At 31.3% G+C, this 16,578-nt stretch overlaps 1 protein-coding gene across 1 annotated transcript in view; it reads right to left on the bottom strand.

Moving 5' to 3' along the window:
- Positions 1–284: 284 nt before the first annotated feature.
- The window catches only part of LOC113375847 (neuropeptide CCHamide-2 receptor-like), a 118,654-nt gene continuing 102,360 nt past the window's right edge, over positions 285–16,578 (bottom strand). Inside the window, exon 6 of the mRNA XM_026615797.1 lies at positions 285–516. Within this exon, the coding sequence (XP_026471582.1) occupies positions 285–516 (232 nt within the window). The remainder of the gene's footprint in view (positions 517–16,578) is intronic.

Below are 16,578 nucleotides of genomic sequence, written 5' to 3'. Positions count from 1 at the left end.
CTGTTACTGAATACATTTACAATAAGTTACATATAATAAATTATTATTAATTTATATAATCTAAATTATTTTGTACAATTATATATTACATTACACATATATTTTTACAATTAAATTCCACCCACATACCCACATAAACATATAAACATTTACCTTTATATTTACACATGGGATTGCATCTGCCTCTTGTTGCATTTGTGAGACGACTGCCGCGTGGTTTCATTTTTCGACTTGGCTTGTGACCGCGCGTTTTCCGATCCAGATCTCGCGCCGCCGTACGCGTCTCACCTGCGCATTGTTGAATTCATGAACGAGGTGTCGCAGACCGCGGTCGAATTAGCTCTGCCAAAACGACTTGCGCTCCTGCTCCTGCTCCTGCTTCCTCCGCCGAGTGACGAATGCAATGCCACAGCTGGACTCACGCGCTTGCCGCAACAGAGGTACCGATGGTAATGTTGCCTGAATACACCGCTAACGCAGTACAAAGCGACAGGGTTCACGCAAGAGTTAATAAACCTGCAATTGATAATTGCCATTGGACTTAATTATTATATAATATATATATATATATATATATATATATATATATATATATATATATAAACAAAAAAGTTTTCTTAAAAACCATTTCTTTATCTATTTACTGTTGACGTTTCGGAACCAGGTATCGTTCCATCTTCAGGACATCTGCCAACATGAAACATGATCATGATAAGATTTAAGGAAACAACATACTTTTCTTAAACATATTGGTTGCTTAAATCTTATCAAGATCTTGTGTCTTGGGGGCCGTTCAAGTATTACGTAAGCAGATTTTTACAATTATTTACCCCCCCACCCCCCTTGTCATCAAAAGTAAGCAAAGCTCATACCCCCTCCCCCCATGCTTACGTAAACATTTTGCAATTAATGTATACAAATTTTCGTCGATGATTTCGGGAACACGGATGAAGCGATTTGAATAATTCAAAGAACATTCGATTCGTATTGATAAGGAGACGTGCTGATTTGGTTTTGGCGAAGGCAGGTCTAGCCGTTCCGAAGATATGGGGCAAAAAGTGCCAAAAATGGTAACTCAGTTTTTAAGAGAACGGAGGGTCCGATTTTAATAATTCAAAAAACATTTTACCACTATTGACAAAATGAAGAACTGATTATATTTTTGAGAAGGCAGGTCTAGCAGATATGGATTCTCAATAAACAAAAGTTAAAAAAGTGTCATTTGGTGATCAAAAATGTTTATTGGACATATTTACATCAAATTATCAGATATTTTATAGAGATTTTAATATTGTGTACACATTTTGTGAAATTTTTTTGGGTTCCGTACCAAGATTTTTAATTTTGAAGTTTTTATATGGTTTAGACAAATGTTCTCGATATTTTCGACAGTATGGAATACCGTCGAACTGATTTATAAAACTGAAAAGTTATTCGGTTCGTACTCGATCGCGAGGCGTTTTTGCAAAAGGCAATTTTGCTGTTTCGGAGTATAAAAACGGTTACGCAGTTTTTGAGAGAACGGATCACCCGATTAGATTAATTCAAAAAACATTTTGCTTGAGTAGACAGTGTGCAAAAAATGCATTTACAGAAAATTTAATAATTTTGAAAATTTTCAAAAAAAAATTGAAATTTTCAAAAAAGTTTAATTTTCGAAAATTTATCATTTTCAAAAAAACACTAAATTTTGAAAAAATAAAAAATAGAGATTTTTTACAAAAATTTGAGATTATTTTGATAATTTCAAAAAAATTGAATATTTTCAATAATTTCCAGATTCCTAAAATATTTAGAACAAACGTTTTTTTTAAATTCCAAAAAATGGACTCTTATAAACGTGCACATAAGTTGTTCATAAAATACGCTTGTCGCCCAATTTAAAAAGCACTTAAAAGTTTACACTATGTAATAATAATCTATTTGAAATTATTCAAAACAATTCTTAATTATTTTCATTCCTCAAATTTTTAATTACGGTACGGGAAGTTCCAGCAATTTGTCTAAGGCATGATGCCATGCGCTCTACTAGTATAAATATGTTAACGAGTGCATATAAATTTTCCTAAAAAAAATTACTCTGAGTATTAATTAATTAATATTGATTAAATAACTTAATAATCTATTAACTTTTCGTGGGGTAACTTACAGACTACAGTAATCGCAAAAAAAATCGAAAGAGAAATTTTTTATATATCTTTACGTTTCATAAGTTTCTGAATTTTGGCATACCTTAGAAAAAATCGATGTTTTTAGATACAAACTTTCGTCGATAATTGTAGGAACACGCATCAACCGATTTGAACAAAACACTCGATTCGTACTGATAAAACGTGCTAATTAGTTTTTGGTAATGGCAGGTTCAGCCGTTTCAAACATAGTGGACAAAACGCTAAAGATTGTGATTTAGTTATTGAGAAAACGCAGCGTCCGATTTAAATAATTCAATTCAATTCATTGTATTGACTAAACGAAGAACTGTTTTTGGGAAGACAGATCTAGCGGCTACAGAGATTCATTAAGAAAAGGTAAAAAAACGACATTTGGCGGTTCAAAATGATTATTAGATATGTAGATATGCACGTCAAATTATCTGACATTTTCTAGAGATTTTAATAATAAGAATAAATTTAATTTGCATTTCTATGAGTTCCGTATCAATGTCTATCAACGCAACGCTTACGCGCTTCGATTTTCGTCTCCAAAGCAGCTACGCTGCGCGATTGATTTGAAAAAAAGTTACAAATTTTCAAAAAAATTCCAAATATAAAAAACAGATTTTTCAAAAAAGTCAATTTTTTCCAAAATTATCAAAAATATTTTTTTTTTCAAAGTTTTCAAAAAAAATTTAATCTTTTTTAAAAATTATATGTTTCGGTACAGAAAGTTCCAGCAATTTGTCTTAATGCACGATGCCATGCACCACTAGTTTATTTATAAAAACGACTATATGTAATAGAAAGGGCGGCAATCTGGAGATAGCCCCGGGCGGCAAAAGTTCTAGGTACGTCACTGTATGTGACAATTCACATTTATTTTTATTCATCAAATCAGTTGACAACGTCAACTTGAGATTTTGTAAGAACAAACTTCATATTACTAACTTTCAATAACACAGTTATTTCAACTATCAGTTTCTTAATGTTGCCAACGTTGAATTGTTAAAAATAACTTTGCCTTCAGTTTCATGTCAAATATTTTACTTGTTGTCCGTTTCAGGACAGCTGTAAAAATTATTTAAAAAAAAAAAAAAAAAAAAACTATGACGTAATCATCATCTAGACCCCCCTGCCCCCATGTCACCCAAAATAAGCAAATCGATAACCCCCCCGCCCCCCTAAAGTGCTTACGTAATACTTGAACGGCCCCTTGACAGATGTCCTGAAGATGGAACGTACCTATTTCCGAAACGTCGACAGTAAATAAATAAAGAAATGTATTTTTAAAAAAACTTTTTTTATTACTTTTGGATTCTTTGTTTGAAGCTCTACAATATATATATATATATATTATTCTGTAATCACAAATATAATTTATTATTTATTGTTTTTGTTAAAGCACGACGTGCTATTAGAAGGTTATCCGAAGTTCTTCCGGCCTTGCTGTTAGATTTTGGAATCACGTTTTGTATACAATTATTTAGTATATAAGAAGTAGTTAAGATTTAGTTAGGCAGTCAGAAATCAGGAGAGAAGTCAGAAATCAGGAGTCAAGTCAGGCTTACTGTTTAGATACTTAAAAAAATGTAGTCTCTAATTATCTATAATCAAAAGGTTATCAAACAATTTATTTAATTGTAAAAATAGTAAACAATAAAAATATCAAGATCAACCAAGAACCAGAGTTTCTATATTATCAACCGCTCTGCTACAGCAACCAAATAATCTTCCATGATCACAGGAGTGATCCAAAGAACCACACAATTACAGTTCAATATATATATATATATATATATATATATATATATATATATATATATTAGGGTAGTCCTTAAAATGGTAAATGGTTTCGAATTTCCTTGCTCCCAGGGTCTCAAATGGTTCCAAATTGATAAAAATCAATTTTCTGAAAGTTTTAGCTCTTAATATTGTCTTTTAGATAGAGCACAATTCAATCAAACTTTGTATGGAAATAGCATGTAAAAAATTTTGAAAATTAAAAAAAATTTTTTTTTAGGTATAACTAGCGACATTTTTTTTTTTTTTGTTACAATTTATTTTTGTTAATCAAGACTTTAATGTCTTATTTACAAAATTGATATGAGCAAAAAAAAATACAAAAAAAACAAAAAATGCATTACATTGAATATAAAATGAAAAAAGTTAAAATAAAAATTAAATTAAAACAGTAATACAAAAATAATAACATAAATGAACGATGACGTGATGATGTATGCCGCGTACTACGTCAGGACGTATTGGGCTAGGTGTTTGGTAGATCGGAAGGCCATTTCTTGCTCAATCTTCTTATCGGTCTCTGAATCGCTTGAATTGTAGGATTTGTATGCTGGATTAATTTGTTGTTAAAAGATGAACTTCTAATCTTGATCATTTCGTTGACTGTTGAGATTTTCAAATCCTTATGTAGGCAAAAATTCGAAATATACCAAGGCGCATTAGTAAGGATACGCAGAATTTTATTCTGGCACCTTTGAATGATGTTTATGTTAGATTTGCATGAGCAACCCCATAGTTCGATTCCATAAGTCCAAATGGGCACTATGATAGTTTTATACAAAAGTACCTTGTTATCTCTAAAAGTGAGAATCCGTGTCATTTTTTATTGAAAATTCGACGCTCTGCAAAATTTTCGATTTATTAACTTCCCGAAGGAGAAGTTTGTTTTCATCAAAAAATCCGATTTGCTAATTTTATGTTTTCTCGACGTTTCAAGCCATTCTGAATCGAATGAGACCAATTTTGGAAAAAGTATGTATGTGTGTGCGTGTGTGTGAACAGATTTTTTGCCGTAAATCGACGTTTTCTCAAAAACGGTTGGACCGATTTCAAAAATTTAAAAGTCATTCGATGTATTTCGATGAGAACTAGCGTTTCTGAGTTTTGTGTGACGATCGGCCGAGCCGTTTCTTTTTAAATCGCAGAAAAGTGAAAAAAATTTCGTCCACGTTGTAGCCCGCAATTCTTAATCGATTTTGAAAATTCAGAAACCGTTCGAAAGATATTGGTTGGGAATCGTGCTAATTAGTTTTTGGTAGAGATCGGCCGGGCCGTTTTCTTGTAATAAAGTAAAAAAAAAAAAAAATCGACAATTTTTATGATTATTTTTTTGACGGTTGATACCAAAGTCTTCTAGATCATACTAAAATATTAAGACCTTACGACAACTCGTTTAGCTTTAAAAATTCATCAAAGTTTGCAAAAATTAGTATCGTTTTTTGGCACTTCTCAAAATTAGACCTTTGATCGTTGTTTTCTGAAAAACGCCTGTACCGATTTTAGAAATTTGAAATCCATTTGATGTATCTCAATGAGGACTATCGTTTGTCGGTTTTGTGAGACGATCTGCCAAACCGTTTCTTTGTAATTTGAAAAAAAGTGTTAAACTTATCGTCCACATTTAAGCTCAAATTATCGAATCAATTTTGAAAAATCAAAAACTGTTTGAAAGGTATTAGTTGGGAATGATACTGATAAGTTTTAGGTGAAAATCTACCGAGCCATTTTTTTGTAATTAACTGTTGAAAAAAAAAATTTAAGCCGATTTTTATGGAAGTTTTTTTGGCGATATATATCATGGTCTTATAGAACTTACTGAAATATTACGGCCTTACGACAAGTAGTATAATTTTGAAAAATTATCAAAGTTTGAGAAAATGAGTAGTTTTTTTGACGTTTGTTAACATTAAAATTAGACGATTTACTTGGTATGACGATAGAGTACCTGGTTTAATCAACATACTAAATCATTAAATAGTTCAATTATAAAAATTGGTGATTTTTGAAAATTTGCTTTTAGAAAATACTCCGAGTTAACGCGTTCGTTCGTTTTCAATCATGTGTAATAAATTCACTCCGAATACTTTTAATCACTCATAAATTATTAACTTCCCGTAGGGTAAGTTATAGTAATCGTCCAAAAATCGGAATTGAAAATTTTTACATTTCTCGACGTTTTGAAGGTTTCTGAACATTTTGGCATACTTCAGAAAAAATGGATGTGTGTGTGTGTGTGTGTGTGTGTGTGTTTTGTATGTCCGCGTTTTTTCGTCCACGTTTTCGGGCGCACGGATCAACCGATTTGAATGGTTTAAAAAACATTCGATTCCTATTGATAGGGAGATGTGCTGATTAGTTTTTGGCAAAGGCAGGTCCAGCCGTTACGGAGATATGGAGCAAAGAGTGCAAAAAATAGAAAGCGAGTTTTTAAGAGAACGGATCAACCGATTTGAATGGTTTAAAAAACATTCGATTCCTATTGATAGGGAGATGTGCTGATTAGTTTTTGGCAAAGGTAGGCCCAGAGGTTTCGGAGATACAGAGCTAAATTTAAAAAAAATTGCTGTTTTTGAGAGAACTAAGCGTCCGATTTAAATGATTCAAAGAACTTTCTGCTTTTTTCAACAAAATAATTGATTTTGGAAAAAAAAAATTTTTGTTTCTAATTTTTTTTTCAAAAAAATTTTTTTGTAATTTTGGATTAAAAATTCAAAAAATCACCCAAGCTAAGAACAGTCTAAGCGCCACTCTGGTACAAATGTTTACCCAAGTGCGTTTAGACTGTTTGTGTACTGGAGCACTTTTCCAATTTTGTGAAAATTATTGAAAAATGTGAAAATGCCGCCAAGCTGAGCACAGTATAAGTGAAAATGTCGCACAGAATTATTTGCAAATGCGTTTAGACTGTGACTATGCGGGAGCACTTTTTCAATTTTGGGTAAATTTGACAACTATTTTTTTTTTTGGAATTTGATTCGAAATGAAATGACGATTGTTAAAGTTCTGGAGATGATAAATTGATTTATTTATAATTAATTTTCCATAGGGTAAGTAATCGCAAAAAAATCGAAAATGAAAATTTTTATATATCTGGTATGGTTTCTGAATATGTTGGCATACCTTGGAGAAAATTGATGTATGTGTGTGTGTGTGTGCGTGCATGTGTGTGTGTTCGGATACAAATTTGCGTCGACGATTTCGGGAACACGGATGAAGCAATTTGAATAATTCAAAAAACATTCTAGCCGTTCCGGAGATACGGGGCAAAAAGTGCCAAAAACGGTAACTCAGTTTTTAAGAGCACGGAGCGTCCGATTTGTATAGTTCAAAAAACATTTTACTTGTATTAATAAGATGAAGATTTGATCAAATTTTCATGAAGATAGGTCTAGCGGTTTCGGAGATCTAGTAAAAAAAACTAAAAAAAAATAACATTTGGCGGTCAACAATAATCATTAGACATTAGACATATGCATATCAAATTATCAGATATTTTATTGAGATTTTAACAATAAGTTTAAGTTTTGTTTACATTCCTATGGGTTCCGTACTATTGTTTTTCCGTTAGACAGCGACGCGGCGCTTACGCGCTTCTATATTTCGTCTCTATGCAGTTAAAGCAGTACGATTGCTTTGAAAAAAAGTTCAGATCTTCCAAAATATATCAAAATGAAGATAACATTTTTTCCAAAAAAAAATTTTTATAAAAAAAATTGTTTAAAAATTTTTTTTAAAAAAAATTTTTTTTTTTCAAAAAAAAGTAATTTTTTGTCCGATTTAAAATTTCTAAAAAATCTTATTTTTTCGAAGTGAAATTTTTTCAAAAATGTTAATCGCTTTTAAAAAAATAATAATTTTTGGCACGGGAAGTTCCAGCAACTTGCCTTAAGGCACGATGCCTTAATTGCCTTAAGACAGAATTCCACTTACAGCTAGTTTTAGTTTTTATTGATTAAGTCGGTTATTTACACATATCGGGAAGTTCATGTAACTTGCCTTAAGGCAAAATACCAATACCAACTAGTTAAAATTTTAATAAAGAAGTGCAAAAAAGAGTGTTGTTTGTTCATATTTCTAAATTAATATCTATCTATCCACTCAGAATACATTTGTCATTATATATATATATATATATATATATATATATATATATATATATATATATATGTATATTTTGTAAATATTTATATATATATATATATACATATATATATATATATACTACCTAACCCGGCAAACGTTATTTTGTCTTACTGCAAATATGGTGAAAAAGGCAGCAAACAAAAAATATACCAATAGTTTACCCACCGCAAGGCATGCCGCTTACAAGTGTTCCTGAGTCATATTAATAGTTTTTGCAAGTGACAACCTAATCTGAAACTAATTATGTTTAAATTGAATTGGCACATTTACGTTTTAAAATATTGATAAAATAGTACTGCGCTTTTCATTAATTTATTAACTTTTGAATTACGAAGTAAAATCCTCCGATCATCTGTTTTTGATTTATATTGTTATGTGATATGCCCAGCGACTGAGATTGAGAAAAATTTAGATTGTAAAAAATTTTACAGCGTTGCCATAGTTTAGTATGGTACTTTGTTTCTTATCAAAAACTGTTATATCGTCGGATTTTAATGTTCAATCATTATATTTTTGGTAAATATTGCTCTTTATGCAAATCATTTATGAGCTATGTCCTGTTTGTGCGTTTTGGGAAATATTTGTATAATGGGAAAGATGTAGGAGTGGACAACCCTTGATAAAAATAAATTGTTTTCCTTAAGTAAAAATTTATTGCTTTATCATAAGGTCAGGAAAATATGATTTAAAATTAAGTATAAAACGCCCAGTCAGTAAAGAATGGGGGTACAAACCTTGCAAAAATAAATAGTTTTTAAAAGTAAACAGAGTTCCATGTATATTTTAATTTGAAATTATTGAAAATAAAAATAAAAATATTTGGACTCCAAATTTAAAAAAGATGTTAGGAGTGAATAACCGTTGGTTAAAATGATCATTATTTTAAGTAAAAAGAATGTTCAAATTCCGCATTAAATCAATTAAAATAAAGAAAATTAACCCCAAATATTGGCCAACCTTTAATGAAAATACATTGTTTTTCAAAGTAAGATTTAGGCATTTTCTTTAAGCTCATAATCTGAACTAACAATATAATTATGTCGAAAATATTCAATTACTGAACGCCGGATAAAAATGATTGAGTTACTAAAATGGCTATAAAAATAAGGGTTAGTAATAAAATGTAAAAATTTAGGGTTTAATTTATATTAAACATACAGTATTTTTAGTGCCACATTTCTTCATATTCACATCAATTAGTACTTAGGATTGAGTGGCAGACACAATCGGATATGATCTATCCAATTATGATGAAGCGCAAAAGTTTTGTAAGAGGTAGTGTTAGGGATATGGAAACTTTGTATTGCCACAAAGCGGATTGCCAAAAGTACCAGACATGTTTTGGAAGCACTTTAAGAGACTATATACTAGATGCAGTTCGTGTCTACGGACGTTTTATAGAAGCAAATCATTATAGCAATTGGTAATAGTATTCTAACAAATGATTGAGTTAAGTAAGTGAAGTCGGTTTGGCGAGACTACGATTTCTATAAGTAGTAAAACGCTAAATCAAAAATTGAAATCTAAATGCTAAATAACGTTCTCACGGATGTCTATCTATAGTAACTTCAACATGGGTAGGTAAAATTAAGAAAAAAATCTAGTGATGCATGGCATCGTGCCTTAAAGCAAATTGATGGAACTTTCCGTAACAAAAATAAATATTCAAGGAAAATAATCAGTAATCAATGAATATTAATTAACAAATAATAGCAATTGTTTTATACATTTTCAAAGAGATAATTATAAATACTATATATTTTATCGCTCATATTATATAGAGACGATCTTATCGCATAAAACAATTGAAAATGTTTACATTAACATGCCGAATGAGGCATCTATCTGAGGATATATTGCTTACGATTAGAATAACGTATATGAAATATATGCATTTGTAAAATAAGTTGCAAACTAGCTGTAAGTGGAATTCTGTCTTAAGGCAATTAGGGCATCGTGCCTTAAGGCAAATTGCTGGAACTTCCCGTACCAAAAATTATTATTTTTTTAAAAACGATTAACATTTTTGAAAAAATTTTACTTCGAAAAAAATAGATTTTTGAGAAACTATAAAATTGACAAAAAATTACTTTTTTTTTGAAAAAAAATAATTTTTTATTTAAATAAAAAAAATTTTTTTTGAGAAAAAAAATTTTTTTTTTTAATACAAAAAATTTTTTTAAAACATATTTTGAAAATTTTGAACTTTTTTTCAAAGCAATCGCACTGCTTGAACTGCATAGAGACGAAATGTCAAAGCTCGCAAGTGCCGCGCCGCCGTCTAACGCATAAGCATTGGTACGGAACCCATAGAAATGTAAAAAAAAATTATACTTATTGTTAAAATCTCTATAAAATATCTGATAATTTGATGTGCATATGTCTAATGATCATTTTTAACCGCCCAATGGCATTTTTTTTTACTTTTTTCATTAGATCTCCGAAACCGCTAGACCTGGCTTCATGAAAATTTGATCAATTCTACATCTTGTCAATACAAATAAAATGTTCCGTTTTTGGCACTTTTTGCCCCGTATCTTTGGAACGGCTAGACCTGCCTTTGCCAAAAACTAATCAGCACGTCTCCTTATCAATACGAATCGAATGTTTTTTGAATTATTTAAATCGGTTGATCCGTGTTCCCGAAATCGTCGACGAAAATTTGTATCCGCACATACATACACACACGTACATACATACATACATACATACATACATACACACACACACACACACACACACACACACACACATATACATCCATTTTTTCTAAGGTATGCCAAAATGTTCAGAAACCTCTGAAACGTAAAGATATATAAAAATTTTCATTTTCGATTTTTTTGCGATTACTATAACTTGCCCTACGGGAAGTTAATTAACTAGTGGGGTGCATGGCATCGTGCCTTAAGGAACTTCCCGTACCGTAATTAAAAATCTTGGTACGGAACACACAAAAAATACACAAAATGTGTACACATTATGAAAATCCCTATAAAATATCTGATAATTTGATGTATACCGCAAGATAACATTTTTTTAACTTATTTTTCACAGAGACTCCACAACCGCTGGACCTGCCTTCCCAAAAAATTAATCAGTTCTTCATCTTGTCAATACAAGTAAAATGTTAACTGAAATGTTAACTTACCGTTTTTGGCACTTTTTGCCCCGTATCTTCGGAACGGGTAAATCTGCTTTCGCCAAAAACTAATCAGCATGTCTCATTATCAATACGAACCAAAGTTTTTTAAATCATTCAAATCGGTTATTCCATATTATCGAAAACGTCGAGAACATTTGTTTGAACCACATACGTAAATTTTAAAAATAAAAATCTTGGTACAGAACCCAAAAAAATTTACACAAGATGTACACACATTATTAAAATCTCAATAAAATATCGATAATTTTATGTACATTTGTCCAATAAACATTTTTGATCACCTCTCTTAAGCTAGCAAGACCAAATTAGCAAAATCGATCCGGACCTGCTGTATTATTTAGTACTTACTTTGTACTAATTTGTACCACAAAAAAAATTGTACTACGTGCCGTTTAAAAAAAAAAACACGTGGCGCTGCTAGCTTTTATATTAAGCTAGCAAGACCACTTTTTGTATTTGAAGAAAATAAATAAAATTAAACGGAAATTGATTAATTCAAATTTGTACTAATTTGTACCACCACAATTAAACCAAAAAATCGGAAATGGCTAAATAAATCTTCATTCTGTTAATACAAGTAATTTTTTTTTTAATTATTTGGAAACTAGTCTTTCGGTTCTTTCAAAAACTGAATTGCATTTCTTGCACTTTTGTTCTATATTTTCCAAACAGCTAGACCTGTCTTCGCCAAAAACTAATCAGAACTTTCTTATCTATGGGAATAAAATATACATACATATACACACATCATTTTTTTCAAGGTATGCCAAAATGTTCAGAAATCCATGAAACGTGAAAATATGCAAAAATTTTCATTTTCGGTCTTTTGCTATTACTAAATATAACTTTATGAGTACTTTACGTAAAGTTAAAAATTGTATTTAAGTAATTTAGAATAAAATTATAGTTTAATTTAAAAAATTGTCTATTAAAAAGGGCGCCTGATCAGATAGGGCCTAGAGTGGCAGAAAGCTTAATCCGCCACTGTATATATATATATATATATATATATGTTTAATTTGAGTTTAATATTCGGGCGTAACATCAATAAAAATACTATTTTATTGATGTTACGCCCGAATATTAAACTCAAATTAAACATATATATCAACATCAAATTCAAGACTATTCAAAAATATATATATATATATATATTATAGGGGATATATATATATATATATATATATATATATATATATATTATAGGGGGAAGTCTCCTAGTGGCGGACACCTAAGGTTATTTATAAATAAATCAAAAAATATTTTACGAAATGTTTAATAAATCATGATTTATGTTAGATAACAAAGTTAGAAATCAAACTAAATTAACAAAACCGTAATCTTTGCTAAAAAATAATTAATACTATCAATCAAACTTTGGTAACAAAAAATATAATTTTAAACAGTGGCACCTAGTACCGGACATTTCAAAATAACCTGCATTGATCACACATGTAGCCATCTCTACACTCTAAAATGTCTGCACATGTGTCTTTGACGAATATTCTTAGATATTGCAAAAAAAAGTAACTATTCGTCCACACTTTTGGCTAGGCCATACCGATGCTTTCTGCTAGTGCATTCACCATAAGCTTTTCATTCTTCGACTAGGAAATACAAAAAAAACGAAACAAAAGAACAAAATTAAATAATTGGAATAAATTACGTATATTTTTACAAGAAATATCAATATGTTTACTGTCCGGCACTAAGGGACGACTTAGTGTCCGGTCTAAGAGACAGACTTTTTCGTTCATTTGGTGGCACCCACTAAAATTGGTTAAAAGATATAATAATGTTTTATCATTTTATGGATAACAAACAAGTACAACTTTTATCTTTGCATACTACTCAAATGTAAATGCATAAATGTGCTAGAATTAGTTCCATTGACGCCGTGATTTTCCCGTAATACCTACAGAAAGATTAATATTGTGTACACATTTTGTGTAATTTTTTTTAGGTTCCGTACCAAAATTTGTAATTTTGAAGTTTATTTATATGATTCAAACAAATGTCCTCGACATTTTCGACAATATGAAATAACCGATTTATAAAATAGAAAAATCATTCGATTCGTACTCGATCGCGAGGCGTTTTTACAAGAGACAATTTTGCCATTTCGGAGGTATGGAGCGCAAAGAGTGTAAAAACGGTTATGCAGTTTTTGAGAGAACGGATAATCCGATTAGATAAATTCAAAAAAAAAAATTAATTGAGTAGACGATGTGCAAAAAATACATTTACAGAAAATTTAGTAATTTTGAAAATTTTCAAAAAAAAAAAATCAAAATTTTCAAATAAATTAAAGTTTCAAAAAATTCGAATTTTCGAAATTTTTCATAATTTTCAAAAAAAACTAAATTTTAAAAAATTAAAAAAAAATGATTACTTACTAAAATCTGAGAATATTTCCAAAATTTCAAAAAAAAAAACGAATATTTTCAAGAATTTCTTAATTCTCAAATTATTCAGAAAAAATGTTTTTTTTTTAAATTCCAAAAAATTTCAAATTTACTAATGCGCTCCACTAGTTTCTAAATCATCAAAAAAATTCTAAATTATCAAAAAAATCAAATTAAAAAAAATGGACTCTTGTAAACGTACACATAAGTTGTTCATAAAATAAGCTCTTTGCCCAATTTAAAAGCACTTATAAGTTTACAGTATGTAATAAAATATCTATTTAAAATTATTAAATACAATTATTGATTATTTTTATTCTGTTTAATTACGGTACGGAAAGTTCCAGCAATTTGCCTTAAGGCACGCTGCCATGCGCCCCACTAGTTCGGTAAAGGTTTCGTCTTTTCTCAGCTCTAAAAGGCAAAGTCCCGGCAATGACGCACACCGTTTTCTCCGATATTGTGCGAAAGTCGCATATTACTCGTAAGGCACTCAGACGGTATACAGGGCCAACTTTTCTCCATGCTTCTTGGAGCTATAGTGCATCTACCCAAATGGGTGAGCACCGAGGTAACCATTGACGAAAGTATAAACTTTCTGCTCTGCTTTGGTCCATTGATACTAAGCATTAATCATGGAGACCCACTACTGATGTTTTGTCGCTTGCGAATATAAGGTTGTGATATGATTTCATGTTCACCGACTTTTAATTTTATAGTCTGTATGATTTTTCTGCTGGTGATTAGTGCTGCTTCTGTCTTCTGTTTAGCTAGTTGAAGATTAACAGTATCCATCCAGCGATTTACTAACTCAAAGGTTACTTTGAAGAAATGGCGTATTTTATCTAGATATTTCGAGACAATCACTACTGCTACGTCGTCCGCATAGGCCACTATTTTGGCGCATCTTTGAATCTTTAGTCGCAAAATCCCGTCGTACATAACATTCCACAGCAGTGGCCCTAGAACTGAGCCTTGTGGTACATCTCCGGTAATATTATATTTTTTCGAACCGTTCTTCATGTCGTACATCAAAATCCTATCCGCAAAGTAGCTTGTCTCTACCCTACATACGTAACGTGGAACGTTTTTCCCGCGATTGCTCTCTTGGGTGTATTGACAACTAGATTTATCGCATGCAAGGTTGATCATCCTTTCTGAAATCCATACTGGTTGTCTTCCAGAAGTGGTTCAACAATTACTTCAATTCTTTGATGAAATATTTGTTTGAATATCTTATCAGCCGTATCCACCATGTAGAGTGGACGGTAGGATGACGGTTCTTTTAATGTTTTATTTATCTTAGGGAGAAGTACAATTCGTTATTGTTTCCACTTCCTGGCAAAATCGATTCTTTCAGGCATGTGTTGTAGACGTCTAGGAATAGCGACGACGCTGCCTTAATGATGGTTTTTAAAGCTATGTTAGGAATTTTATCCAATCCCGGAAATTTATTATTTCCTACACGGCTACAAGCCTCCAATAACTCTTCTTTAAACTGGTGGAATGTCATCCAGTTAGCTTGGTGCGAACTGATACCTGAAACTGCGTTGCTGTGGAAACAGCGCAGTTACAACTTTGTGAAAATTGAGGACATGTAGACATCTGCACTTGTTGTTTTTAGCCGAGTCATAACCACCTTATAAGGCCTACCCCACACGTCTTTGTCCACTTCACGTATGAGCTTTTTTCAGCATCTTTCTTTGCTTTCTTTGATGGCCTTATTCAATGCACGACAAAATTTCTTGTACTATATGATCAGTTCCACAGAGTTACAGTCAGTTAAGTAAGAGCGTGGTTGCCTTTAACGACAGTTAATGAAAGATTTCGGTCTAAATCCTTTGCGAGCCGATAATGGAAAGCTTTGTCTTTAATGAATTGTCAACAAAGCTTTAGTTGTCGTTGATCTTTTGAAAAAGAATACGTTAAACGTCATGAGTGCTAAGTTACGCGTCGTCCTACGAAGGCATTTGTACAGAATTGGATACACCTATATAAAGTTGCTAAAAATGTCGATGATTTATCAGAACATGGTTTGAATAAAAAACAGTGAATGTGTTTTTTGGGGAATCCTGCTTTAACACTGCAGCAAGAACGAGCAAAATGTTTAGAAATATCTACAAAACTATCCGAACCTTTATTCGTATTCATGATCTGAATTGGCGCAACACAATGGGGAAGCTTCTGATGACTGAAAAACATGTGCTTCTTTTCCGCTTGGGCACATGAAATGATGAATGTACTGATGAATATTTTAAATGGACACATACTGCCTTCATGCGAGCCGTTAAATTGAAATACGAGCCGTTAGACTGGAATGCTTTGTTAAATTAGTAAAAAGCATGCGTCAGAGATGTCAGCCAATTGTGATGTAACAATGCATATATAAATATTCAAGTTTCATAAAATAATTATTTTTATAAATTAACCCGACCACGCTTGGTTTCTGTCGAGGGCTATTATCAATGCATCTTGGTCAAGAGATTTTGCCTTTCAGCCAGTGCAGTTAGCTTGGTTTGATATGTATGTGTGTGTGCGCGCGGATACATTTTTTTGTCGACAATTTTGGAAACACAAGACAACCGATTTGAATAATTTCAGAGATTATGTGCAAATAGAAAATTGTATGATTTTTTGACAGAACGGAGCGTCCGATTTGTACGAATCAAAGAGCATTTTATTTGTATTGACGAAATAAAGAACTGATGAAATTTTTGGGAAGGTCTAGCAGTTACGGAGATCTAATAAAAAAATGTCAACAAATGCTATTTGGCGGACAAAAAAAAATTATTAGACATATGCACATCAAATTATCACTTACTTTATAAATATTTTAATAATAAAAACAAATTTTGTTTACTTTTCTATGGGTTCCGTTACCAATGTTTATAAGTTAAACTGCGACGCGGCG

Source organism: Ctenocephalides felis, unplaced genomic scaffold, assembly GCF_003426905.1.
Source record: "Ctenocephalides felis isolate EL2017-DRISC unplaced genomic scaffold, ASM342690v1 CF-g0.4_SCAFFOLD_01886, whole genome shotgun sequence".
In the NCBI taxonomy this organism is placed as follows: domain Eukaryota; kingdom Metazoa; phylum Arthropoda; class Insecta; order Siphonaptera; family Pulicidae; genus Ctenocephalides; species Ctenocephalides felis.
The sequence above is the reverse complement of the archived record's forward strand: the minus strand, read 5'-3'. Positions and strand labels throughout refer to the sequence as shown.